The sequence below is a fragment of the Marmota flaviventris genome, chromosome X, assembly GCF_047511675.1.
Source record: "Marmota flaviventris isolate mMarFla1 chromosome X, mMarFla1.hap1, whole genome shotgun sequence".
Lineage (NCBI taxonomy): Eukaryota > Metazoa > Chordata > Mammalia > Rodentia > Sciuridae > Marmota > Marmota flaviventris.
Window position 1 is genome coordinate 103,182,507 of NC_092518.1, and position 26,120 is coordinate 103,208,626.

The window sequence follows — 26,120 nt, forward strand, 5'->3', positions numbered from 1 at the left end:
ATAGAAGTATTTCCTAAAACAAATCATTATTAGAGCCAGGTGCTGGGAGCCATTAGCCAAGTAGGTATGACAATTTCCTTGCCAGCGTACCCCATGTTGCAGTGACATTGAATGTAGGTGACCTTGCTCAAGGACCAGGGCGGATTAGGGTGTTCCCGGTTTAGGATAATCGGTTTAGGATAATCGGGTTTAGGGCGTTCCAGGTTTAAGATTATTCCTGCTGGGAATAGGGTGTATCCTGCTGCCTGAGTTCCCCTTGAGTTCTCACGGGATTCAGACAGTATATTTTGGGAGACAGAAGCCCAGTGGAGGTGAATTTGGGCAGAGAATGTGGATTTCCCCAGAACGTGATTGTAGATGGCTGGTGTGAGTTCGGGAATAAAGAGTTGCTGTTTGAATCTACAAGCTGTGTGGTGGCTCGTGATTGTGTGCCCAGCCAGACTGCGGCAGCCAGGTGCAATGGCATGTGCCTGTAATCTCAGCAATGGGAGGCAGAGGCAGAAGGATCCCAAGTTCAAAGCCAGCCTCAGCAACTTAGTGAGGCTCTACGCAACTTAATGATGCCCTGTCCCAAAATTTTAAAAATGGGGAGGGCATAAAAGAAAAGGTTGGAATCGTGGCTCAGTGGTTAAAGCACCCCCTGAGTTCAATCTCTGGTATCAAAAATAAATAATAAATAAATACCATTGTTAGAAGTTGAACTTTATTTATATTTTATTCATACATGGAATAAACGGTTTGGTTCTTTATCATTTTTATTTCTTCCATTAATAAGTCATGTTCTTTTTGGTAATGAGAAATTTCCATATGCTCAGGTTTACTTATTGCATTTCTCACTCCCCAACCCCCCTCCCATTCAAAACTCATTTCACAAACACGGAAAAGGCAACAAAAACAGCAGCAGCTTGAGAATATCTAGTAGAAAAGTATCTGAAGTCTTGATGCAGGTTTTAGAATGGCTTCTCTGGCAAATTGGGCTTTTCAGGTTTATTGGGCTCCGCTTTGCCTTCAGTAACACTCAGGGGTATTGCAAGTTCCTTTCTGAAGGGGAGAAAACATCAAATGTTCAGTATTTGGATTTATGAATGGAGTAAAATATGCAGATGTACGTTTCTTACTTATTTCAAAATGTCTATCCTTCCATGGGCCCTAGCTGATGTTCCCATCGTCCCAGTTCCAGGGTTGCTTTAGAGATGGATTTTTCTTTGTAGAATTTAAGGGGGCACTAAAAATTTCAAGATTTAATAGTAATTATTTTAATTCAGCATTTAAACATCAAAATTAATGAAATGTTTCTACAATGATCACATTATCTTCACTCTCCTTGCCCTAACATCTAAAACATTATTTTAAAAAAAGTTCTGCTAAAGTTTCCCTAGTTGGGGGCTGGGGATGTGGCTCTAGCGGTAGTGCGCTCGCCTGGCATGCGTGCGGCCCGGGTTCGATCCTCAGCACCACGTACAAATAAAGATGTTGTGTCCGCCAAAAACTAAAAAAAAAAAAAAAAAGTTTCCCCAGTTGATTGACTCTATATACGGCATGAAAATATGAACCGTGATTCCCAGTAAGTATCGCCCCAATCTGGCGGGCAGACTCTGGCTTTGAGTCTCCTAGGTAGCTTTTGGTTCTGGCTCCAGACGGAAGGGAAGGAGACTGGGAGAAAGCCAAAGGCGCCCTGTGATGTTCTCCTATTGCCCTGGAGAACTACGCACCTCCAGAGCAAGCCGCTTACCGTGCGAACACGTCGGGGTATTGAGTGCGTTGGAAAACGCGATCCAGTTCCTGCAGTTGCAATTGGCTGAACTTGTTGCAGAAGTCGCTCTGGTCGGTGTCTCCAGACTGCGAACCCTCAGCAGCCTCGTGGCATGGTTCCTTCAACTGCTGCAGCCTGGGCTTCTCGTCACCGCCGCCCTTCTGGTTCACAGGGCCGAGAGCTCCCGCACCAGTATAGCAGACTTCTGCTGTTGCTCCCTGCTCAGATTCGGACCTTATCTTCTGCCCATGGTCGTCTCCACCCTTTACAATCACCGAGATCTTGGCCGGCTTCTTATCTGGAAAAGAGGGAAGTGGGGGGGGGGGCGGGACGGGGAGAGATCACGGTGTTCAAGCCCTGGGCCACCACCAGTGAAGCGGAGGTGGTGGCAGCGCAACAGCGTCCCATCACTCGCCTCTCCCAGATGGATTTTGCTTTTTCAAGAGTTCTCGCCAAAGCGTATGTCCCGGCCCAGGCACTGACCCTGAACTTTCTCCGTGAGCTCGCCTATTCCCAGGCTTTTGTAGCTGGCGTCCTCGGGGCTACACTCCTGCGGAGGGTCCATGATGTCAGTGCAGTCGATTAAGCTGTGTGCCACTGCTAAGTCTCCGGTGCCTAGTCTGGGTGATCGTTTGTTTGCACGCTACTAGCTAGACGACTACTATTCTTGTAATCTCCAGTCACACTGCGGTTGGTGGATTGGACCTCCTGGGATGCACACGGGGCTAGGGCGTGACCACAAAACTGGGGGGATGGGCGCGTAGGGGCGTGCCTATATGGTTATTGGGAGCTAAAAGTTGCAACTTAGAGTACTTGTGACCCGGGCGGGGTGACTGTCTGGAGGAAAGGGCTGTACCAGACTGCCCGTGTCTAGTACAAGAGTTCACGCCAAAGCAAGTGGATTTGGTGTAGGGGGAGGGGCGGAGGAGAGAAACCTCACACTACCCTCCAGAAACCTTGGAGGAATGTTTGGAACATCTCTCCGCCCAGCCATCGATGCTGGCTCTCTGGCGTATGGCAAGGTATCCTAAGCTCTTCAAGAGCGAGAGAAGCCAAGACAGAGCTGAAAAACCCGTGTCTAGCCCCTAGCAGCTCCAGCATGCTGAACAGAAGGCGTTGAGCCTTGTGACACTTAAGGTCTGTAAGCACCACTCTCCCACCTAGGACTCTGGTTCTGTTCCGTTTTCTCCCCAAATCCCTAAATCGGACTAGTAATTAAAGATTAAATGAATAGGTAGTAGGCTACTTGCAAAATTTTTGCAATTATGTACAGAAAGCTTAGCGCCCCAAGCTCTCCAGGGGGTACGGAGGAGCGGAAGCTTGAGATTGGATTTTCAGAGGATTCAGATGCAACCTGCAGGAAACCCAACACGCCCGCGTGCAGGACCTTGCCCAGTGCATCCAAGAATGCTTATGCTGCACTTGGCCCTTCCTTTGGACGCGACTGTGGAGTATGCAGTATCTGCTAATTTATGCTTCGCTCGCTCCCTTCGCTCCCTTCGCTGTAGACCTGGGGTAGTACACGCCTTCAGCTCTACGTCTCTCCCCCTCCCCCTCCTCATCCTTCTCTCCCCCTCCTGGTCTTCCACCCCCTTCTTTTTTCTATTCCTCCCTTTAGATCTAGAACTGTCTTTCTAAATTCTTGCTCCCTATTGATAAAGGTTCCCCCCAAAGGGGGAGCAGATTCCCTTCAAAAAGTGTTTTGTAGTACCATAGGTCATGTTAATATCCCCAATATTGAGAATAGCTCCTAATAATGGGCCCTATGCTTGAAAATGCACATCATTTACCCCATCTTTACTTTCATAACCACGGTTGTCATCAGACTCATTTTATAAGGTAAATTAACCATTTTTTTTTTTTTATGGACACACTATCTTTTTAAATGTGGTACTGAGGATCGAACCCAGTGCCTCACACGTGCAAGGCAGGTGCCCTACCACTGAGCCACAACCCCAGCCAGCCGTTTTTATAAGCCCCTAAAAGTAAGGTGGACCCTACTTACTGGCCTACTGGGCTTAACAGATGGAAATAAATCTCTTATATTTCGTGTTTCCAGAGGATGATTAGAAAACTACCTATAGGATGGTTGATTTCTTTATTCTGAAAAAAACTGTGGAGTGATTTCACCCCCACAGCCTCTCCCTAACTTTAACCAACCTCCTCAGGCTGGCTCTTATTAGGTTTGGGAGGGCTCTGTCTCTCAGAGCTAGGTACCCTGCAATGATTTTTGGCCTATTTGAAGTCATAAAAGAGAACTACAACACTTTTAATCATGGCTTTCATAAGCCTAGGTAGGACATCTATCAAAGTTTGAATCCTATGGTCTCTCACATCTGAGATTTCCATGATTTATTCCAGTGCTTTCTAAACTTCAATCATGTGCCCTTTTGTTGACTGTTGCCTGTCTGGGCACTAGCCAAGTTCGTTTCTTTTTTTTTTTTTTAAAGAGAGAGAGAGAGAGAATTTTTTTAATATTTATTTTTTAGTTTTCGGTGGACACAACATCTTTGTTTGTATGTGGTGCTGAGGATCAAACCCGGGCCACACGCATGCCAGGCGAGCGTGCTACCACTTGAGCCACATCCCCAGCCCTAGCCAAGTTAGTTTTAAAGTCTTTAGTTAAATTGATGCAGACTTGAAAACACTACATACCTAATTTAGCCTTATCCAAGTAAAAATTGGCATGAATCACTCAAATTACTTAGACTTCGTGGTCTAAGTAATTGGTTTATATTAATACGTTTACCCTCTTACCACCCCATAGGCATAGATGTATTATTACCTTCATGTTACAGAGTCACAGAGACATTAGGTAACCTGTTTATGGTCACCCAGTTTGGAAGATGGGATTTGCATCTGTCCTCTGAATACTAACCCTGACACCAAGGATATGCTCAATTATGTTTCCTGTTATGCTGTATGCCATTATCATCATATTTTGTAGTTAATTAACTAGAGATAACCAGAGATATATGTGTCTTTTCAACTCAAAATTCTCTTTACTGATTTAACTAGCAAATTAGTGTCATAAATATCTAATGGCACCTTGTATATTAGTAAGTAACCAAGGAATAAATGGTAATATCCAGAAAAAAATGAGTTGAAAACAAGACACAAAAGAAAAGTGGTTGAATTTAGTAAGTTAAATAACCATTCTTCTCAATAACACTGTATTCTTGTCTATTGTTGGAATACTTAAGAAAAATATTTGAAGTCATAAAGTTGAAGATCATAATTCACCATACTGATTTCCTGTTTCTTATTATAATAATTATCTAATATGATAGATTCTTGGTGACACTTATTTAATTGGACAACTAGAGATAATTAGAACATTGATTTGAAGTCTGGAAATTGGAAAGCACAGTCTTGTATACTATATTCATATTTCTTGTTGGGATGTTGCCTTAGAACTACAGATAAGTAGTGAAACCTTATAAAAGCTAGATAACTAGGGAAAACTGGAAATAACTAAAATGACCAGTGTAAGCCAGGAAGTGAAAAAGCATCCTTCTTAACTCAGACATCATAGTTTTTTTAAGTGTAATGTGTTAATATGATAGATAAGTCACAGAACCTAGGGGAAAAGTCAACTACAAATAATTTATGACAACTAGTGTTATTACTTAAATCTAGGAAGATGAAAACCATATTCTTAATTCTACCTTCTAATTTCTTGTTGAAATAAGGAGTTGATATTACTGATAACTGAGAATATCCAGGGTACTAGTTAACTAGAAATAAGTAGAGATAAGTAGAAAAAAACATAGGAACCCAGAATCTGGAAAACACATTTTTTCCTTAAGCTTAAATTCTTATTATAGTGGAATAATGAGTGAGTAGTGTGATCATGAAGTAGTATGTAGGTGATTAGTTAAATAAAGGTGACTAGAAAAGAATGGATATTTGACACCAGGAAGTTAATGAAGGCTTTATTCTCAATTCTAACTTTTATGTATTATAAAAATAACGAGGGGCTGGGATAATGGCTCAATGGTAGAGCACTTGCCTGGCACTTGTGAGGCACTGGGTTGGATCCTCAGCATCACATAAAAATAAATAGAATAATAGTTTTGTGTTCATCTATAACTAAAAAATTAAAAAATAATGAGTTAATATTATTTACAATTAATGGTACCTATTTATTTAATTACAGGGAATGAGGTATACATAGAACAACAATTTGAATCCAGGAAGTTTAAAAAAATCATCTTGTTGACACATTAATTTAACTATTGTTGCAATCATCTGTAATTGTCATAGATGAATATTGGTACCCAGGTAACTAGTTTATAGGGGATAGTTAGAATAACCAAGAAATCTGTTTGAGTACCGAAGTTGAAAAATTGTAGTATTATTCCTTACCACCCTAATCTTATGTTGGAATGAAGATTTAGTTATATGAATAATTAGTAATGACATATATACTAGTTAACTACAAATAACTAGTTGAAGCAAGAGTGTGAAATCAATCTTCTGAATATGAAATTCTAATTTCTGATTGAAATAATGTATCAGTAGTATAGATAATTAGGAGTAATCAGTTTACTAGATATCTACAGGAACTTCGAATTTAGGAGGCTGGGAAACACACTCTTTCCAATTGTTAATTCTTTGTTTTGGGAATGTAGAGTTAGTAAAGTAGATAACTAGATAAACTCGGATATGAGTTAAAGTGAAATAACCATATAAAAGCAGAACAAATAGTTGAAGCCTTCAGGCTACAAAAATTCTTCTCAAGTGTTAGTCTGAACATTTTTTGGAATAGGATGCTGTTTGTACTGTAACTAGTGGTACCTACATGTTAGTAACATAGAGATGGCTAGAGATATGTAGAATAAGTAATTGAAGTTTGAAGCTGAAATAAAGTTTGTCCTGGATTCTATATTCTTTTTATGTTTCAGTTGTATTAAGAAGTTAGCACTATAAATAAATAGTGGTACTTAGGTAAATATTTAACTAAAGCGTATTAGAACATCTAGTAGAAACCATGAATTAAAAGCATATCTACTATAGTTTGGATATGGTTTACCCCCAGAGATTGATGTGCTGGAATTTTGGCCCCCAATGTAATAGGATTGAGCTGGTGAGGGCTTTGAAAGATGTTGATTAGATCTTTAAGAAAGCTGCATACTTTGCCGAAAGCTGCCCCATAGGAGCTGAGCACGTACCCTTAGCCTTGATCGATGGAGATGTGGAACTGGCTTCTGACTTCCGCTCTGTGGGAAAGCAGGTGGACATCACTTTCGCTTGGCAGGGCAGTGAAGCTCTGGGAGTGGGCGTTACCCAATTGGAGTGGGCTGCCTCCTCATTCTTTTGTAATACTACCCTTTTGTCTTTTTTGGATGGAATATTCTATAGAACAGCTCTCCTCAATTAAAACTAGGGTTCCGGGCGGGCGTGCTTTCGCTCTTTCCCTTGTTTTTTCTCTTGCCTCCCTTGTGGGAGCCTACAGCTGAGGCAGAGGAGCCTCATCCCGAAAAAGGTATTTTCTGTGTCTGTGTGATTTGTTCGTGCCAGCCCAAGTGACCCTGGTTCCGTAGCCTGCACAGAACGTGGGCTACAATATTTTTCTTGTGGCAGTGAGTTAGGTTTCTTGGGAATGATTCTCACTCATTGGACTGGTGGAGATGATCTCTTTCCATGTGATCTCCCTCTCTCTCTCTCTCTCTCTCTCTCTCTCTCTCACACACACACACACACACACACACACACACATTCATATGCTCCCAACATGTGATGCCATCCACCATGTTATAATGCAACATGAAGTGTTTACCAAAATCCAATACCAGTACTATACTCTGTGAGCTAAATGAACCTCTTTCCTTTATGAAGAATCCAGTCTTAGGTATTTTGTTATAGAAACACAAAATGCACTAGGATAACATTCTTCTCAATCTAACTTAATTTGTGATGAAATTATCCATAAATCCAAGATATTAATATAGGGAGCTAGATTTATAGGCAGTAACTAGAGATAAGCAGAAATACTGGTTGAAATCAGGAAATAGGAAAGGACATTGTCAAATTTAAATTCTTATTTCCTATTGAAATAAGAAGTTAGTGCCACAGATATGTAGTGGTATCTAGATAATTAGTTAAATATAGATAGCTAATGATAACTAAAAGAACCAAAGTCAGGAAGCTGAAAATCATGATAATCTTATGTTTATCTTCTTATTTCCTTGTTGGAATTATGAGTTAATTGAAAAGCTATCCAGTGGGATTTAAGTAATATTTAATCTACAGAAAAATCAGAAAAACAAGTTGAACTCATCAAGCTGAAAACAACTTTCAACCCTGAATTCATATTTCATAAACCAGTCCCCCCAAAACCAAAGGCCAAATGTTCTCTCTGATTTGTGGATGCTAACCCAAAACAAGGGAGATTGGGGAGGGGAATAATAGAAATACATTGGATTAGACAAAGGGAAACAAACAGAAGGAAGTGGGAGAGGAATAGGAAAGAAAGTAGAATTAATGGTCATAAATTTCCTAGGCTTATGTTTGTATACATGACCAGGGTAACTCCACATCATGTAAAACCACAAGAGTGGGATCCTAAGTAGAATAAGTTAGACTCTATGTATGTATATTCTGCCAAAATACATTCTACTGTCATGTATAACTAAAAATAACAAATAAAAAATAAAGATAATATACAAAATCCTAAAAAAATAAAATAAATTCATATTTCATCCTGGAATAAAATGTTAATGTTGTAGACAAATAGTAGTATCTATGTTAACTACATTCTTAGAGTTAGCTAGAGGTGACTAAGAAGTCTAGGGAAACATACACATTTTTTGCACACTAACTTCTTACTGCTTGTTGGAAATATGAGTTAATTCTAGGAATAAGTAGTGATTTTTTTGGCAAGTGCTTAACTGGCAACATAAAGCACCCCTCACATCTGAATTCCTAAATGTTGTTGAATTAATGAGTGTGCCCATTAGGTATTAGTCACACCTGTGTAACCATTTTACCAGTGGTAACTAGATGTAACTAGACACACTGACTGAATTTAGATTTTGAAAAACCTTTCTTCTTATATCTAAGTAGTCATGTCTTTGTAATGTGGAAATAGTGCTATAGTTACTTAGGTAACGCTTATACAGAGATAAGTCGATGGGTATGTAAAGGCATGATGCTGTAAAATACACTTTTCTCAAATCCAACTTTGCAGTCTTTTTAAAAAACAAACTTGTTAGTAGTTGGGCACAGTGGTACATGCCTGTAATCCCAGTGGCTTAGAAAGCTGAGGCAAGAAGGTCATAAATTCAAAGGCAGCCTCAGCAATTTAGAGAGGCCCTAGCAACTTAGCAACACCCTGTCTCAAAAAATAAAAAGCGGGCTGGGGTATAGCTCAGTTGGTAGAGTGCTTGCCTCACATGCACAAGGCCCTGGTTTCAATCCCCAGCACCACCAATAAATAAATAAATAGGGCTGGGGATGTGGCTCAGTGGTTAAGTGGCTCAGTGGTTAAGTGGCCCTGGGTTCAATCCTAAGTACTTAAAAAATCCCCAAACTTGTTAGTAATATACATAACATGTGATACCTAGGTAAGTATAATCTAGAGATACTAGAAATAACCAGAAAAATACATGAAGCTAGGATGGAGAAAAACACAAAATTATTAAAGCTGATTTTCATTCCCTCTTCATATAAGGTAGTGAAAATATAAAATTGGTGGTAGATATGAACTATTTCATTAGACATAACTAGAATGTGGTGAAAAACTACATAAAGCTCGAAAGCTGAAAACAGCTTTTCTTATGTAAAAATCTTTGTTTTTAGAATGTGAAAGTAGTGCTATAAATAACTAGAATACATAGGTAAATTTTATATAGCAATAATTAAATATTACCTGAGTGACTAGTTGAATGCAGATTGAAAAAAATCTCTCAATGGGGCCAGGATTGTGGCTCAGTGGTAGAGCACTTGCCTAGCATGCGTAAGGTACTGGGTTCGATCCTCAGCAACACATAAAAAAATAAAGTAAAATAAAGGTATTGTGTCCATCTACAACTAAAAAAATATTTTTTTAAAAAGAGGGCTGGAGATATAGCTCAGTTGGTAGAGTGCTTGTCCACATGCACAAGGCCCTGGGTTCAATCCCCAAAACCACAAAACAAACAAACAAACAAATAAATAAATAAAGGAAACAGAAAAAACTCTCAATATAATTTATTTCTTGTTGAATGAATACATTAGTGTATAGATAACTAGTGTTACTTAGGTAAACAACTATCTAGGAATAACTGGAAATAACTAGAAAACTAATTGAAACCAGGATGGTAAAAAATATTTCTCTCAAATGCAACTTCTTATTTCTTCTTTTAAAACTTATTTTAAAATACTTTTTTAGTTGTCAATAGCCTTTATTTTACTTATTTATATGTGGTGCTGAGAGTTGAGCCCAGTGCCTCTACACATGCTAGGCAAGCACTCTACCCCTGAGCTACAACCCCAGCCCTTAAAATTATTTTTATTTGATCTTTTTTAGTTATACATGACAGTAGAATTTATTTTAATATATTTACACAAGCATGGAATATATCAGCTTCTTATTTCTTCTTAAATTAAGGTAGTAGAAAGGTAGATAGCTAGCAGCATATGCATAAACACTTTAGATATAACTAAAAATAAATGGAAAACTATTAATGCCTCCAAAACAAAAAGGTACTTTTCTATTTTGTGTGTGTGTGTGTGTGTGTGTGTTACTGAGGATGGAACACACTTTTTTTTAAAGAGAGAGAGAGAGAGAATTTTTTAATATTTATTTTTCAGTTATCAGCGGACATAACATCTTTGTTTGTATGTGGTGCTGAGGATCGAACCCGGGCTGCACGCATGCCAGGCGAGTGCACTACCACTTGAGCCACATCCTCAGCCCCAATGGAACACACTTTTCTAAAAATTTTAATATGTGTAACATGACAACAAATAACAAGTAGCAAATACGCATTTGGTTAACTATGTATAACTAAAAATGATTAGAAGATTAAGTTAAAGCTGGCAACTTTCAGGAATCCATCATGACCTGATCACAGCTATCCTGAGCTGTTACTAGGCTGGCGGCAAACTTGTGATCCTCCTGTTAACATTACAGGCATCCACCGCCATACCTGGTTTGAGATTGTGCAAAAGATCTAACTATATGCTGTCTACAAGAAAATCAGTGTAGCTTTAAAGACTAATAGGATGAAAGCGGAGATGAAAAATGATGTTTCATGAAAATAGTGACCCAAAGGGAACACAGGTGACTATACTTACATCAGATGAAATAGAAAATGTTTCAACTATGCAAGGAGGAAAATACTATTACTAGATAATGGCAAAGTTTATCAAGTGTATATAACAACTATAGATATATCTGCACCCATTATTGGAGCACCTAAATATGTAAAATATGTAAAGGAAATACTAACAAAACAGAAAAGAGAATAGACAGCAATGCAATTCTTTGACTTTATGACCTCACTTTCAACAATGGACGGATCATTCCAACAGAAAATCCACATAAGAAATCATGGAACTTGAACCACAATTTAAATCAAATGGACATAACACACACACACACACACACACACACAAACACACTTTATCCATGAGTACAGAAAACACATTTGTTTCCAGAACAGAAAGAATATTCTCCAGAATGGATCAGATGTCAGGCCACAGAATAAGACTTGATACAGTCATCCTTTTTCCATACTCCTTCACCAGGGATCAGGTAGAGGAGCATTTCCACTCCCCAATAGACATTGTATGAGGGACCACTCCAACTCCCAGCAGAAGTCTAGTGTGCAACTGACTTCCTACCTGGTTCTTTTTTGCTACTAGGTCCAGCACCTCCCACCCTACAGGGCGGGGGAGGGGGACTTTCAGTCCAATGGGCACTGCCTCAGTCTGCACTCCAGCTGACTACCATTTTCTCCTCTGTCATCACACATGGCAGACTTCACTAAGGATAGGATGGAACTGCACTGGGAAACTGGAGACCTCACTAGACTGGCTCCTCTGAGGTCTCTCCTGTCCCATCAGACCTCTCCTCCTCTTCCTTCAATTTCCTTGATCTTCCCTTCACATCCCTGAAATCCCTTGATCTGTGCCTCTTCAACATCCTCACCTCCCTACCCTGATGTCCATCCCTGCAGACTTTTCCCTTCTTACTTCAGCCCTTACTGCCCTATGGTCACCATAGTTTTCTGTCCCTTTTCTCATTAGGGGTATCAAGGGACTCAGGGACTCCCAAGCAACACAGAAAAGCTAGTGGGAAAAAATGGATTTTTCATCTACTCTGCTGAGTTTTGGAGTCATTCTGAGAGCTACTTGATGTATCCTTGGTCCCTCACCCAAACTACAATCCACAACCTCCATAAGGTCGCATATCACAGCAAAGAAAATCCTAGTCTCCTCCAAAAATACTTGCAGGAAAATTAGGTCCTCACATTGAACAAGTAAACTCAATTTTCCCATCTGCCAGAAACACATTCCAAACAGAAATATAAAGTCTACTAAATGCAATGGCCAACTCTCTTTATATCAACCAGTGAGTTTTGTATTTTTGTGCTTCTGCCTAACTCGTTGCTAAAATTGGAGAATGAAAGGTATAAGATCTCTGCTGTGAATGTCTGTTTTTATATTCACCCATATACATATGTATATGTTTTACATACATAGAGATGTGTGAATATATATGTGTAATTTTGTAATTTTCCTATCTCAGAATGGTATTTTCGTATTAATATATGATATCCCTTAAAAAACTCTGCTAATTAGTAGAAAAATGAATAAGTGTATATATATATGTATATATATATAAATATATGTATGTATGTATGTATGTGTATATATATATATATATATATATATATATATAAATATATGTATGTATGTGTGTATATATATATATATATATCTCCTTATACTCCCAGAATTTTTTTTTTTTTTGGTACTGGGAATGGAGCCCAGGGGTGTTTCCAGCCCTTTATATATTTTAAGTATTCTTTTCTATTGGGGGCTACTCTCCAGTACTGAAGGGCACTTGACCACTGAACCACATCCTCAGTCATATTCGGTAACTTATTTAGAGACAGGGTCTCACTGAGTTGCTTAGCAGCCTTGCAGTTGCTGAGGCTGGCTTTGAACTTGTGATCTTCCTGCCTCAGCACTGATATTAGAGGCATGCACCATTGCGCCCAGCTTCATTTTTAGGTTTTGAGATGGTCCCACCAAGTTGCTGAGGAAGGCCTCAAGCTTGCCATTCTCCTGCCTCAGTCTCCTGAGTCACTGGGATTACAGGTGTGCACTACCATGCCCAGATAAATTCACACATTCTTTTTTTTTTTTTTTAAAGATAGAGTGAGAGAGGGAGGGAGGGGGAGAGAGAGAGAGAGAGAGAGATAGAGAGAGAGAATTTTTAATATTTATTTTTTAATTTTCGGCGGACACAACATCTTTGTTTGTATGTGGTGCTGAGGATCGAACCCGGGCCGCATGCATGCCAGGCGAGCGGGCTACCGCTTGAGCCACATCCCCAGCCCCAAATTCACACATTCTTAACTAAAACCAGACACAGCCTCTCGTGGCAATATGCAACAAGAACATATATGTTTCAGTCTGGAACCTTAGCCTCAGAAGATTTAAAGGAAAAAACCCATACATATGCAGATGTTCTTTCTTTCATTCCAGTGGTACCAGGAAACAACTCTTTGCATATGAACTACATGAATGCACATATTTTTGACTATGAAGAAAATGATGAAACGACACAGTATTTCTGAAATATGGTTAAGTGGAGAAACTGGAGCATACTGTTGGCTCTAGAAAGTAATTGTTGAAGAGACAAAGAGCTGAATGAGAGAAGGGGATGGAAACTTGGGGAGCTGTCTAACAAGAAAGTTCTCCATGAAATCTCTATTGCCTGACATTAGTGGCAGCTGAAATTTCACTTTCTCAAAAAGCCAAAGTTGCAATCACAGTTGGTCTGTCACCCCGTCAATGGTCAATGGTGGGCATGGGTCTCCCTTTCTGGAAGCTTCATGTTTATATGTTTATCTATATCTATATCTATCTATCTATCTATCTATCTATCTATCTATCTATCTATCTAGATATAGAAAGAGAGAGAGAGAGAGAGAGACAGAGAGAGCGAGCACACTAGTGCACTAGCAGGAATGGACACAAGGGTGGCTTCACCACTTAGCCCCATCCCCAGTCTGTTTTCTCTTTCTTTTTCTTCCCCCCTTGAGACAGGCTCTCAATAAGTTGCTTAGGGCCATGATAAGTTCCCAAGGCTGGATTTGAACTTGAGATCCTCCTGCCTAAGCCTCCTAAGCCACTGGATTACAGGCATGCACCACCATGCCCAGCACAGGATGCTTCTTTTGCCTTCCAGGGAGCAACTTGGGATTCTGGAATGGGGTGTGAGGAGAAGCCAGGTTCACCAAGAGGTCAGGCAGTCTGTGGGGTCTGTCTGTAGAGGGCAGTTACTGAAGTATTCCAGTCCCCCAAAAGGGGTCAATGTCACTTCTGAGTGACTCTACTGAGCTCTTCTTTTCAGTAACTGAGTCGTTTGAGGGTTATAGGGTTCCAAAGAGGCACTCAACTTCTACTCACTGTCCCTCTGTCCCAACTGTGACCTGCAGTGGCATCGGCAGGGGCTTGACTGCCACCTAGAGCACCAGAGGCAGGTATGCACAGGAATGTAGAATGTACAGGAATTTAGGATCATCTGTGCTGGGTGGATTTTATAAGCTGTTTCCAATTGTGTCAATAACTGCTTAGGAGATTTCAAGAGGAGTGATTACAAGTTTTCTTTTGGAATCTGTTTTTGATGGACCTGAACTAGGTACTTAAACATTAATTTTCCTTCTGAGGACTCTTGAGGCAATACACATTTGCATACTGTGACACTCTACTGAGGGGGCTGCCTTTGTGGGTCCTGTCAAACACCAGTTTGACATGCTTGATTCTCTAATGATGTATTTGCTACAGTTCATATGGGATGCAGTTTGACATTAGGCCACTGTATGTATGGGATATTCTCCAGACCCCTGTTGGGCTACTGGAATTTCAGTTGGCAAGACCCTCCCATAAATCCACAGGTGTTTCTTGTTTTCTATCTGGAAGCAGCTTCACAGCTGGGCCTGGTGGCTGGTGGAAACGTGAGGGAAACTTGCAGGTATGTTCTGATGACCAAAGGAAACTAGGGACAAATGGGGTGGGGTGACTATTCCAGGATGTTCTGTCGCTAAAGACCCTACATGTGTTTGTGTGCCCACACTCAGGTGTATGCAAAAGGAAGAAGAAATAGTCGAAGCTGCAGATCCCAACTCCCAGCTTGGAGGAAGAATCTGAGGGCTCAACTGTGCACCAGGCCCCACCAGGTGCTGGGAAATAGGCCATTTGCCTCCTGTCCTCCTGACTACTGCTGAATGTGGGGAAGCCCTCTTCAGTACCTCAGGGGGTCTGGGAAAGGGAAACCTCAGAACTTGAGAACAGTGTCCCTTTGTTTGTGAAATACTACTAAATGTAGTTCCCAATGGGGGAAAAAAATCTCACAAATGATGCAATGTCCACACTGGAATATTCCACAATGAATCATTCATATATATATGAACATATATTTAAATATAATCAAATATGTTAAATATATTTACATTTACATTCAAAATGTACATATAGTTATGTATGTAATGCACATGTATGTAAATGCACATATAGTTAAGATGCACTTTTTAAATATTAATTTTTTGGTGTAGATGGACACAACACAATGCATTTTTATTTTTTTATGTGGTCCTGAGGATCAAACCCAGGTCCCACCCATGCTAGGCAAGCGCTCTACTGCTGAGCCACAATCCCAGCCCCTAAAATGCACTTTTGAAATAATAATATTAGAAGTGGGGGTAGAGTAGAGCTACTTGATGAGGGTTCAGGAGGAGTGAAGGGAAAGGGAAGGTTCTATGGAAGGAAATTGATCAATTATGTGCATATACAAATATGCATAAGGAGTCCCCCTATTATGTCTACTTATTAGTAAATAGTTAGGAAAAAAATAGTTTAAAAATAATGTCCTTCCAGGGGAGTCTTCTGTATGCTACTTGGCATAATGAAGGCTTTCCAGCTATCACCCTGCTTTCCTAAGAGTTTATTCAACACTTTGGCTTTGATGGTATTGCTGTTTCTTTGGAGCAGCAGGACATCTAGGCAATAGCTGCTAGTGGCCACGTGCACCACAAAAATGGAGGGCAGTGAATAGTATGGAGCTAACAACATGAGTGTTCGGTTGCCACCTTCCCATAAATCCTGTGAGTTGCCCTTTAGGGAATTTCTCAGGCCAGGATTCACAGTGAACTCGTCAGCATGGCTAGAACTTGGCCCTCGGTGAAGACACACTGTTCTCTTGCTAGAGACTTGGCCTGCCCCTCCTTGCACATGTAGAGGTCCCAAAGGGGCAGAGTGGGGGTGACGATGGCATGATGGGAGAGGGAACATAGATGAATGTATGGGTCAGTGTGGACCCCCATGAAACTTGGGAAAAGGTGAAGTGCAAGGCCTACTGATGGTGACCCAGGCAAGTCACCTATGAAAGCAGAGCTTCTTGTTATTATGTTGAAATGTCCCTCTTGGAAAAATTCACATCACATTTTCCATATATAACAAATATATTGATAATTCACTTTTTTATTGCCAATATAAGTGCTCAGGAAATAAGTGCATTGTGGGCATCAACAGTAGCCCATATGTCAGTGACAACAGATAAACACATCAACAATCTGGTTCCGGAAGGATGGCAGTCTAGGGCCCCTTCATCATGGCATCATCATCGTCCTGGGTAGGATGAGGTGCATTTCTCAGGGAGGTTTCCCTCAGAGTTTTCCTATGCTTGGCTCTCCTATACTTAAACCAAGCCTACGATCAGAAGGAAAAAGGGACTGGTTTAGTATATTGAAGTTAATGTCATAATGGTAAAAAACACATCATGCAGCCCTATAGGTCACTTGGATTTTTAAATTGCACAGCAGAAGCTTTTTTGTTTCTGGTGCTTTGGAATTTTGCAGTACTGGTAATGGAACTCCAGGCCTCACACCTCCTAGGCAAGGAAGGATATCACTGAGTGATATCCTGTCACCAGAAGCTATTTTTTTAAAAATAATTTTTAGTTGTTGATGGACACAATACCTTTATTTTATTTATTTTTATGTAGTGCGGAGAATTGAACCCAGTTCCTCACACATGCTAGGCAAGAACTCTACCACTGATCTACAACCCTAGCCCACCAGAAGCTATTTTCTTATTGCTCAAATACCTCAGGGGGCCTGGCTGTAGCTCAGGAGGGGGGCACTTGCCTAGAGTGCAGGAGGACCTGGGTTCCACCCCTGGCACCACAAACAAAACCACCTCAGGAGACTAAACATCCTACCCACTCCTTCAGCTCATCCTTAGTGAGCACCAACTATGTGCCCTGCTCTGGAAGAGGCTGAATTCGTTATTTTCCTCCTTCCAATTCTAATGTTCTCTACTGGTTTCTTGCAGGTTTGGATGCAGGTCTATCTTGTGAGTGGCTCCTGGTCCCTCATGCTAACCCTGCACCTGCTAACTACTGATAAAGCACAGTCTGTATCCTGACAGTTGTCCATGGGCCATGCAGCTGCCTCCTGTTTCCTCACTAGGGATAGTTTCACTCTGTTTGTGGGGATGTTGGAATACCCCTCCCTGTTGAAAAACCCATCCTCAGTGTGAAGTCAATATTCAATAGAAAGGGGTGTGGGTGTGTGAGACCTTTGGCAGAGGGTTCCCTTCAGGGTGGCCCCTGGATCATTTACCTCTGAAACCTTTTGAGAACTGAAAGAGTATCTGAAAGGGAGGACCAGACACTGCTTTTGACAAGGTTAAGGGACTTGAGAGCAACACAAGCCAATGTCAGTCTTGCCCCAGCAACCTGCCACAGCCTCCAAACCTCTCTAGAGACAGGACAAAGTCAGCTCACAGTTTCAGCTACAGTTCCCAGATCCTGGACAGTGGTGCTATTGCTCAGCATGAAGGGGCACCCTAGGCCCCACTGTTCAACCAAGATATGCAAGAGCTGTCCCTCATTCCTAAGGCAAAAAGCTGCAATCATAATTGCAAATATTAAAATGCAAAAGGAAAACATTCTGTCAGGTGTCATTATCCTCTCAGCCTCCTACTTGATGAGTTTTCCATTGTATTTAGTTCTTTGGTAAGTTCTTCCACTGTAAATGTAAATGACACAAATGGCCTCCCTGCCCTCACACCTCCTTCAGCTACATGAATATATAATTTAAAGAAGGTATGTGTAAGGAAGCTCAGGCTGAGTGGGATCCAAAAGGTCCCATCCCTCAAGTCTACATAAACATAAAGGTTACAATGGGGTAATTGTGTGAGCTGATGTTAAGTGTGTATTCCCAAGACTGGTTTCCTAAAACACTTCTATTATATATGCAAAAGATATGGAGAAATTGTATGTTATGTTTCTTGGGAAATTCTCTCTGCAGATTTTGGATGTAGATGAGAACATCTGGGTTTTTCCCCTCATTTGTCTCCTGTGGCTCAAGTTCCCTTTAGAACTCCATAGAGGTGAGACATGTGACCCAGGGAGGGCAAAAGCAACTCACCATACCTTCAGATTTTCTCTTCTTCTGACTTTGCCTTACCACCCTACAAAACACTCCCAACTGCTTCCCAACTTCTCCCACCTGAACCAGGCTTGACTGTGGAGCCTGGCATGTGGCATTAGTACACCAGTGCTCAGTGGCTTGCTTTGTGGAGCTACTGTTCTGGGCACCTACCATCATGTCCACAGCCTGTTTCCATCACTGCACTCACACATACACGCTGCAACAAAGGTAATAATAATATTAAGGTCATCCTGATATTTCTTTCCTTTGTTGTTGTTGTTTTGAATTCATCATTTTGGATTTTGGTCTTGGGCAGTCACTGTTTATTCTCATGACCTGACTATATTTTAGTCATCACTGACTAAAGGAATGAAAAATCTGTAATTAATACAGGTAGTTATCACCCTGAAAAGAAGGCCATACCCCAAACACATGCCTATTTCTTTTTTTTTTTTTTTTTTGCTCAAAAACTATCAACTTTATTGGCCTTTGCTTCTTTTTTCTCTTTTCATGCTACTTTCCTTTTGACAAGTTCATTTCCTGACAGTACTTCAACTAAATAGATTTTCAAATACAGGAGTAAAGGGTGAAACAGAAACAAAACAAAACAAATAAAAATTCACATCTGTAAGAGCAATCCCGTGTATTCAAACCACAGGAAAAAACAAGGAATCTTGTCATGATTTATCTTTGGGTGACATTGTTTTGTAACTACATATAATTTAACAAGGCATTATAAACCATTAAATACAAAATTCCAAAACATTGCACATTTATAAATTTCAAAAAGAAATAACATATAGTGATATATGTCCAAAAAATAAACCTCATTTTTGTCAGAAATCTCTAGGAAGGAGAAAAGAATTGTCACAGAAAAGACTGAAAGTAGAATTCACGCTGATAATGAAGACAACATGTTTCAGTCTTAAACTCTTCCTATATTGATTATATCTTTATCCCTTGATCTCAAAAAATTTGGGTTATTAGGCTTTTGTAAAATACATTTTTCATATTCAATTAAAATTTTTGAAATATCTTACTAAATTTGTTAATTTTTTCTATTTAACAATTTCTCAATATACCTAAAACAGTGAAAGAATTGATAAAATTTTGTATTCACAATATAATTTTTTAAATATAATTGTTCTCATTATCTGTCTTAATTCTCTACTTAGCAGTCTCCATACTGCTGGTACCTCTTTCCTCCCAAAATTTCAAAAACAAACAAAAAACCTTGAAATATTAACTAAGCATGTATCTAAATCATTTCTGTACAGAATTTCCTGAACATTTATTATTTAGATTTTTTTAGTTGAGTCACATGTTTCTTTTGAGAAGAATGGATTTTGATAAATTCCTTTTTGGGGGGGGGGGGGCGGGGGGGGTACCAGGGATTGAACCCAGGGGTTCTTTTAACACTGAGCCACTTCCGCAGCCTATTTAATTTTTTGTTTTGAGACAGGATAGCACTAAGTTGCTCAGGGCCTCGCTAAATTGCTGAGGCTGGCTTTGAACTTGCAATCCTCTTGCTTCAGAATCCCAAAGCCACTGGGATTATAGACACGTGGCACCATGCCTAGCCTATAAATTCCTTTTTGTAGGTAAAAGAATAAAACTTTTCCATATTTAACACAAAAGTGAAAATACTGCTCTCCACTGGTATTATAAAGTTTCTTAAAATATTAGTTATAACATACAATTTTAGAATAGGATTATCTTGTTCATTATTGGAACTACATTCTTGCAAATAGGAGCAAAATCCAAACTGGCATTATTCAAAGTCATTATAGCACAATCTCCAAAGAGATTATGGGTATGGTATATATTATGTTGGTCTACATATAGCTAACATGCAATTGGAAATCATTGCCTGATGTCTTTATCATCTCTGCCTTCTTTAGAATTTGTCTAAAGGAGGGAATCACAAGGCCTGGAACTTGATCCACCCAGATCCACCTGAAGTTTACCCACTGAAAATCTGCGTTTTTAATAGCCAAATATAGGGCTGGGGATGTGGCTCAAGTGGTAGCGCGCTTGCCAGGCATGCGTGCGGCCCGGGTTCGATCCTCAGCACCACATACAAACAAAGATGTTGTGTCTGCCAAAAACTAAAAAGAAATATTAAAAAATTCTCTCTCTCTCTCAAAAAAAAAAAAATTAGCCAAATATAATCTTCAAAGTAATTCCCTATTTGGTTATGCAAACTCTTTGCTGCACAACAGACCATAATCATAAAATAGAATGTCAGTGGTAAAAACATCTCCACAAAGTACACAAAATAACTTTATTGGTAAGTGCCTCTTGAACCAGTCAAAGCAATAAAGTTAAAAAAAAAATAGCTGAGCACAGGGGCACATGCCTGTAATCCCAGCAGCTCTGGAGGCTGAGGCAGGAAGATTGTGAGTTCAAAGCCAACCTCAGCAGCTTAGCAAAGTGGTAAGCAACTCAGTGAGACCCTGTCTTTAAATAAAATACAACAACAACAAAAAAAAATGGCTGGGGATGTGACTCAGTGGTTGAGTGCCCCTCAACATTTATGAACATTTTCAAGGTTAGTTTTTTAAAAAAAATATTTGAATCAAAAATACAATAGTACATGGCTTGTATTAACTTTGTCAGCTTAAGCAATAGGAAAAAAATACATATTTGTCCTGTGGTGACTATTTATTGTGGTGACAATTTTATTTTCCTCTTTACATTTTTCGGTAACTGTTTCAATCCCCAGTAACAAAACAAAACGAAACAAAAAAACCTCCCAGGCAGAAGGTAACCCACAGGATTTAGTCTTTAGTGTCTGACACTTCAGTTCTGTAATAAAGGTACTAAATACAAACAATATTTTGGGGAAAAAAATCTTTGATACTATGTGCTTAGAAATACCTGACAGTAAATCTACTTAGCAAAAATGCTGCCATTGGGTAAAGTGTTAGTATGTAGTACTTGAAAATATATTCAGGATCAAGGCCTGGAACTTGATCCACCCAGATCCACCTGAAGTAGGTAGCACACTCTAATTAATTTAATTTCATTAGGCTGTTCAATATGTTATATTAGTCATGCTTTATGACAATTTTTAATTGTTCATAAAAATGCTTCCTGTTTATTATAAATAGTTATAACACCTGCTTGGAAGAAATTACAAAAATCAAAGAGCTATGTTCAGTTCTAGCTAGAGTCAAACTCTGAAGACTATAGAGGCTTTAAAGAAAACCCAACTCTTAAAAAATATCTTTAAAATACACAAGTTGATTTCCACACTTTTAAAGTTTAGTTTCAAATTTCATAAAGCAACTGGAATCTAAGTCCAGTTTTTAATACCTAACCTTAACACTAAAATCTGGAAAATAATCTAATAAAGTTCAAATGTCTCCAGCAAAGTGATTTGTAAACTGTCAAGTATTATAAAGATTATTTCACATAGAATCAAAGCATTAATTGAATGAGTTGTTAGATGTCACAATAAAAAATTCCTTTTAGCTCTATATAACCCACTGTTAAACTGATACCATAAAAAAATACAACATATCTTAGAGATATTTGATTTCTGAAATTTTAAAAGTAACAGACTTCCAAATAAACTATAACAATTTTGGTATTCCTTTAAGCTGCTTAAAAGTGAATGCTATATTTTTATTTAAAAAAAAATAGGGAATACTGAAGAAGGTTAAGCATAGATAAAAACATCAAGAATTAAAATCATCCATGTTTAAATATTACACATTTCCTGGTCTAAAGACCAAGTAACACTTTAACATAAATTGTGGGTCCTTCAGTTCACATTCTACTATTTAGGCACAAAATGAAGATAGGTCACAAATTTATGAACATTTTCAAGGTCAGCCTTCAAGAAATATACTTGAATCAATGACAGAATAGTGCATGGCTTGTATTTACTTTGTCAGCTTAAGTAATAGGAAAAAAAAATACATATTTGTTCTGTGGTGACTATTTATTTTGGTGACAATTTTATTTTCTTCTTCACATTTTCGGTGACTGTTTCCCACTGGTATCATCAACCAGGTCTCTCAGGCGAGATAAGTGGTGCAAGGCCTTTTGAAGAGACCTAGTAATAGGAATCATACTTTCCTTCAATTGTAATTTAGAGAAATCATCCTCTGAAATCTCTTCTTTTGGATCTGTAGTTCTATTCTGATTAAAACTTTCTTGTACTGCTTGAAGATTAAATAACATTTGTTTCAAAGCTTCAACAGGACCATGATGTTTGCCTCCAGAAAGGGTAGAGCTCTGATTATCATTATTTAAAAAGTCTTCAAGAACCTCTTTAGCATACTTTTCACTTGAAGTTTGTTGAGGACTATCATTAGAATTAACAGGAACAGGAGATTTGAAAGTAACAGGAATATTTTCCCATGATCTTTCAGCTTCAAGTTTATCTAATGAACAAGGACTGTCATCCTTTTCCACAGACTTTGGTAATTCTTCAGTACACTGATCCAGATTTTTCTTGGCCTTCAGGATAAGCAGTTCAATTTTGTCACCACTGAATGGCTTTTTGGATTGTCCTGAGAGAAGTGGATTCTCATACTGACATTGGCTATGTTCAGAATCACATCTGTATTCATTAACTAATCCTTTATCATCACTCAAGTAATTTGAAAAATTTGAGGGCTCAAAAGAATATTCACAACAATCTAACTTATTTGTAAGCCGAGAAGTTCTTTGTGCCTGATAACTATGTCTAGGGGAAGAATGGTCTTCTTTAAATACTTTATAAACCTTTTGACTACTTGCATCAGGTAGCAAGTCTTGATTGTGGAGCCAGACTGGGTATTTGAAATCAGGTAAACTACTTATCCCTGAAACATTGAGGTCAGATTTCTGGCTAGTGAACCATCTTGGATAATTCTTTTCAAGACTGTGTTGTGAACTCTCTTTCAATGATGATTTCTTGGGAAAAGATAAAGATGATTCAAAAATACATTTATTGGTCCTATTCATAAGTTTTGGGCTTTTTAGTTTACTACATTGCTTTCCATTTATATTTGTGTCTACAACACGTGTAACTAAGTTATCCTTGCCCATGGAAGTGCAGGAATCTTGAAAATTCAGATGCTTTTTAATGGCTGAGGAACCCAGTCTTCCAGTGCATTTCTTGTTTTTCTTGCATAGTTTTACTGGTCCAACATCAGTGAAAGAAAATAATCCATCTGCTGGAAGTCTTAACAGATCATCAGTTGTTAGGCTAATGGAATCTATGTCATTAACAATCTCTCTTCTATATGATAAGGAGTTTGAGTGCTTTTTGTGATCAAGATTTTCAAAAGCATTGTTTGGTTTATAAATATATTTGGAGAATTGAGGCACATTCGCAGATCTCTTATCACTGCTAATTTTTCCAGTGCTTGTATCAGAGTATATTTGGCTTAAATCAAAATCATCAATGTAGGCCTGCAGAGCCTGAGAAGCAGAACTGTACAGTTTATCCTTATAGTGAAAAGGGCCATCAGAGTTGGAAGAATTACCACCATTCAGATTGCAGCTTGCCAGAAGGGAAGAGACTGAAGATTCCTGAGAACAAACTCTGTGCTTTGTGTTTGATTTTGCCATGGCTTCCTCAACATGGGTTACTTTTATCCATTTCCTTAAAGACAAGTTTCCACCAGTCTCCGCGGAAAGCCCAGACCTGCTACAGAATGCAGGGGACGCGACAAAGCATCACCTCAGGCGCCCCAACTCCGCCGCCGTCACAGCGCCAGCCACGCCAGCGCTCGCCTTCAAACCGACCCAACATGGCGCGGGCCTACACATGCCTATTTCACAAAACCCAACTCTTTAAAATAGAACAACCAAAATACAAAAACAAATCTTTCCATGTCAGAAAATATTCAAGAGAAGACTTATATATGCATTTAGTTCGGAATCTTCAAGGGGTATTTTGATCCGAGATAAATTTTTCTAACCCTTTCATCCATCTTAGCTTAAGTGAAATTAATTCAATATTATTCTTTTTGCTGGTTTCACTCTATAGATAAATTTTCAAAGCTTTTGAAAATATCTGTTATATTCCATCCATGTATATTCCAACTATAATGTTAATATCTTTTGGCAATGTTTTTAGGTGGACACATCACAGTATCCTGGAAAATTATAATTAAAGGCTGTCACTCGCTATTACCTTACTCTAAACTGACAAAGACTTGATTTACATTAATACTGCAGGGAAAATATTGACCCTGATCTCTACAAGGCAGCCCCCCAACCTGCAGTCCAAAGGCAGGTGAAAATCCCAGTGACTTTTTGTTCAAGAGGTGAAGGCCAGGGCCCTGGATAGGAGAGAGCACCAGGTACTTGTGCTTTTCAGGTATGTGGTCATATCAGTCTCAATTTAACTAATCATATATTAGTTACTCACAGAATATGTTCTATGGGTGAATTATTCCCCCTCATCCCAATATGTAGAAATCCACTCATTTAGTTAAGTGCTTATGCTTGGTTTAAATAACTTAGTACAAACCTGGTATAGTGGTGCACGTCTATAATCCCAGTGACTTGGGAAACTCAGGCATGGACTGCAAGTTCAAGGCCAGCTTCAGCAACTTTTTTTTTTCTTTTTTATAGTACTGGGGATTGAATCCAGGGGCATTTAACCACTAAGCCTCATTCCCAGCACTTTTTACATTTTATTTAGAGATAGGGTCTTGCTGAGTTGCTCAGGGCTTCGCTAAATTGCTGAGGCTGGCTTTGAACTTGCTATCCTCCTGCCTCAGCCTCCCAAATCACTGGGATTACAGGCATGTGCCATCTAGTTTTGGCAACTTAATGAGACCTTGTCTGAAAATTTAAAAAAAATAGAAAGGCCTTTTTTTTTTTTTCCTTTTTATAGTACCGGGGATTGAATCCAGGAGCATTTAACCACTAAGCCACATCCCCAGCATTTTTTATATTTTATTTAGAGATAGGGTCTTGCTGAGTTGCTTAGGGCTTCGCTAAATTGCTGAGGCTGGCTTTGAACTCACTATCCTCCTGCCTCAGCCTCCCAAATCACTGGGATTACAGGCATGTGCCATCTAGTTTTGGCAACTTAATGAGACCTTGTCTGAAAATTAAAAAAAAAAAAAATAGAAAGGGCTCAGGCTGTAGCTCAGTGGTAAAGCTCCCCTGGGTTCAATCTTTAGTACTAAAACAAAACAAAACTAATCAGTACAATTCAAACAACTTAAAAACTTTCTCCTCCCTGCATCAATGTGAATACTTCCAAGGCAATCTGAGCCCAAATGTGAATTAGCACAGAAGTGCAGTTTAAAAGATATCCATGGTAGAAGGAATTGAACTTTATTTATTGAATATATCTCTGTATTATATATTTCTATAATTATTCAGATGCATATGTATATATTTAACATTGTACATAGAATTGTTTTGTTTTTTCCTTTAGGAAATTACTTTCTCTTTGGCAATGGGAAAGAACAACAAGTTGGAGTTTACTCACTTCATTTTCCACCAAAATTCAAAACTTGTTTGCAAATGTAAAAAGGACAATAAAACAATAAAAAACACTAACTTGAAATTTTCTAGCACAAAGCTGTGTATGACCTAAAGTAGGTTTTCAAATGACTGTTCAGACAAATTGCTGTTTTCAGACTTACTGACCTGCACTTTGGTTTCAGCCACATAAACACGTCTTGCCAGCTCCCTTCTATGGAGAGAAAACCACAGATGTTTAGCATTGGGTGTTGTGGATGAAATAAAAT

The 26,120-nt window shown here is 39.1% G+C and overlaps 1 protein-coding gene and 1 pseudogene across 1 annotated transcript; both read right to left on the reverse strand.

Annotated features, from left to right (window-relative positions):
* Positions 1 to 748: 748 nt before the first annotated feature.
* LOC139703319 (homeobox protein ESX1-like) lies at positions 749 to 2,385 on the reverse strand. Its single transcript, XM_071606634.1, has 3 exons — positions 2,237 to 2,385; positions 1,733 to 2,051; positions 749 to 1,041 (listed from the first exon to the last, which is right to left on the reverse strand). Exons 1-3 carry the CDS (start codon positions 2,316 to 2,318, stop codon positions 951 to 953), a joined length of 492 nt encoding a protein of 163 aa, XP_071462735.1. The 5' UTR covers positions 2,319 to 2,385; the 3' UTR covers positions 749 to 950.
* Positions 2,386 to 22,174: 19,789 nt separating this feature from the next.
* On the reverse strand, positions 22,175 to 24,003 carry LOC114084699 (lung adenoma susceptibility protein 2 pseudogene; annotated as a pseudogene).
* Positions 24,004 to 26,120: the final 2,117 nt, after the last annotated feature.

Coding starts and splice junctions, on each gene's coding strand:
- LOC139703319 (XM_071606634.1), bottom strand. CDS start 2,318: ATGGACCCTCCGCAGGAGTGTAGCCCCGAGGACGCCAGCTACAAAAGC. Junction 2,052..2,236: donor GCTCACGGAGAAAGTTCAGG/GTCAGTGCCTGG, acceptor CCTCTTTTCCAG/ATAAGAAGCCGGCCAAGATC. Junction 1,042..1,732: donor TACCCCGACGTGTTCGCACG/GTAAGCGGCTTG, acceptor TCTCCCCTTCAG/AAAGGAACTTGCAATACCCC.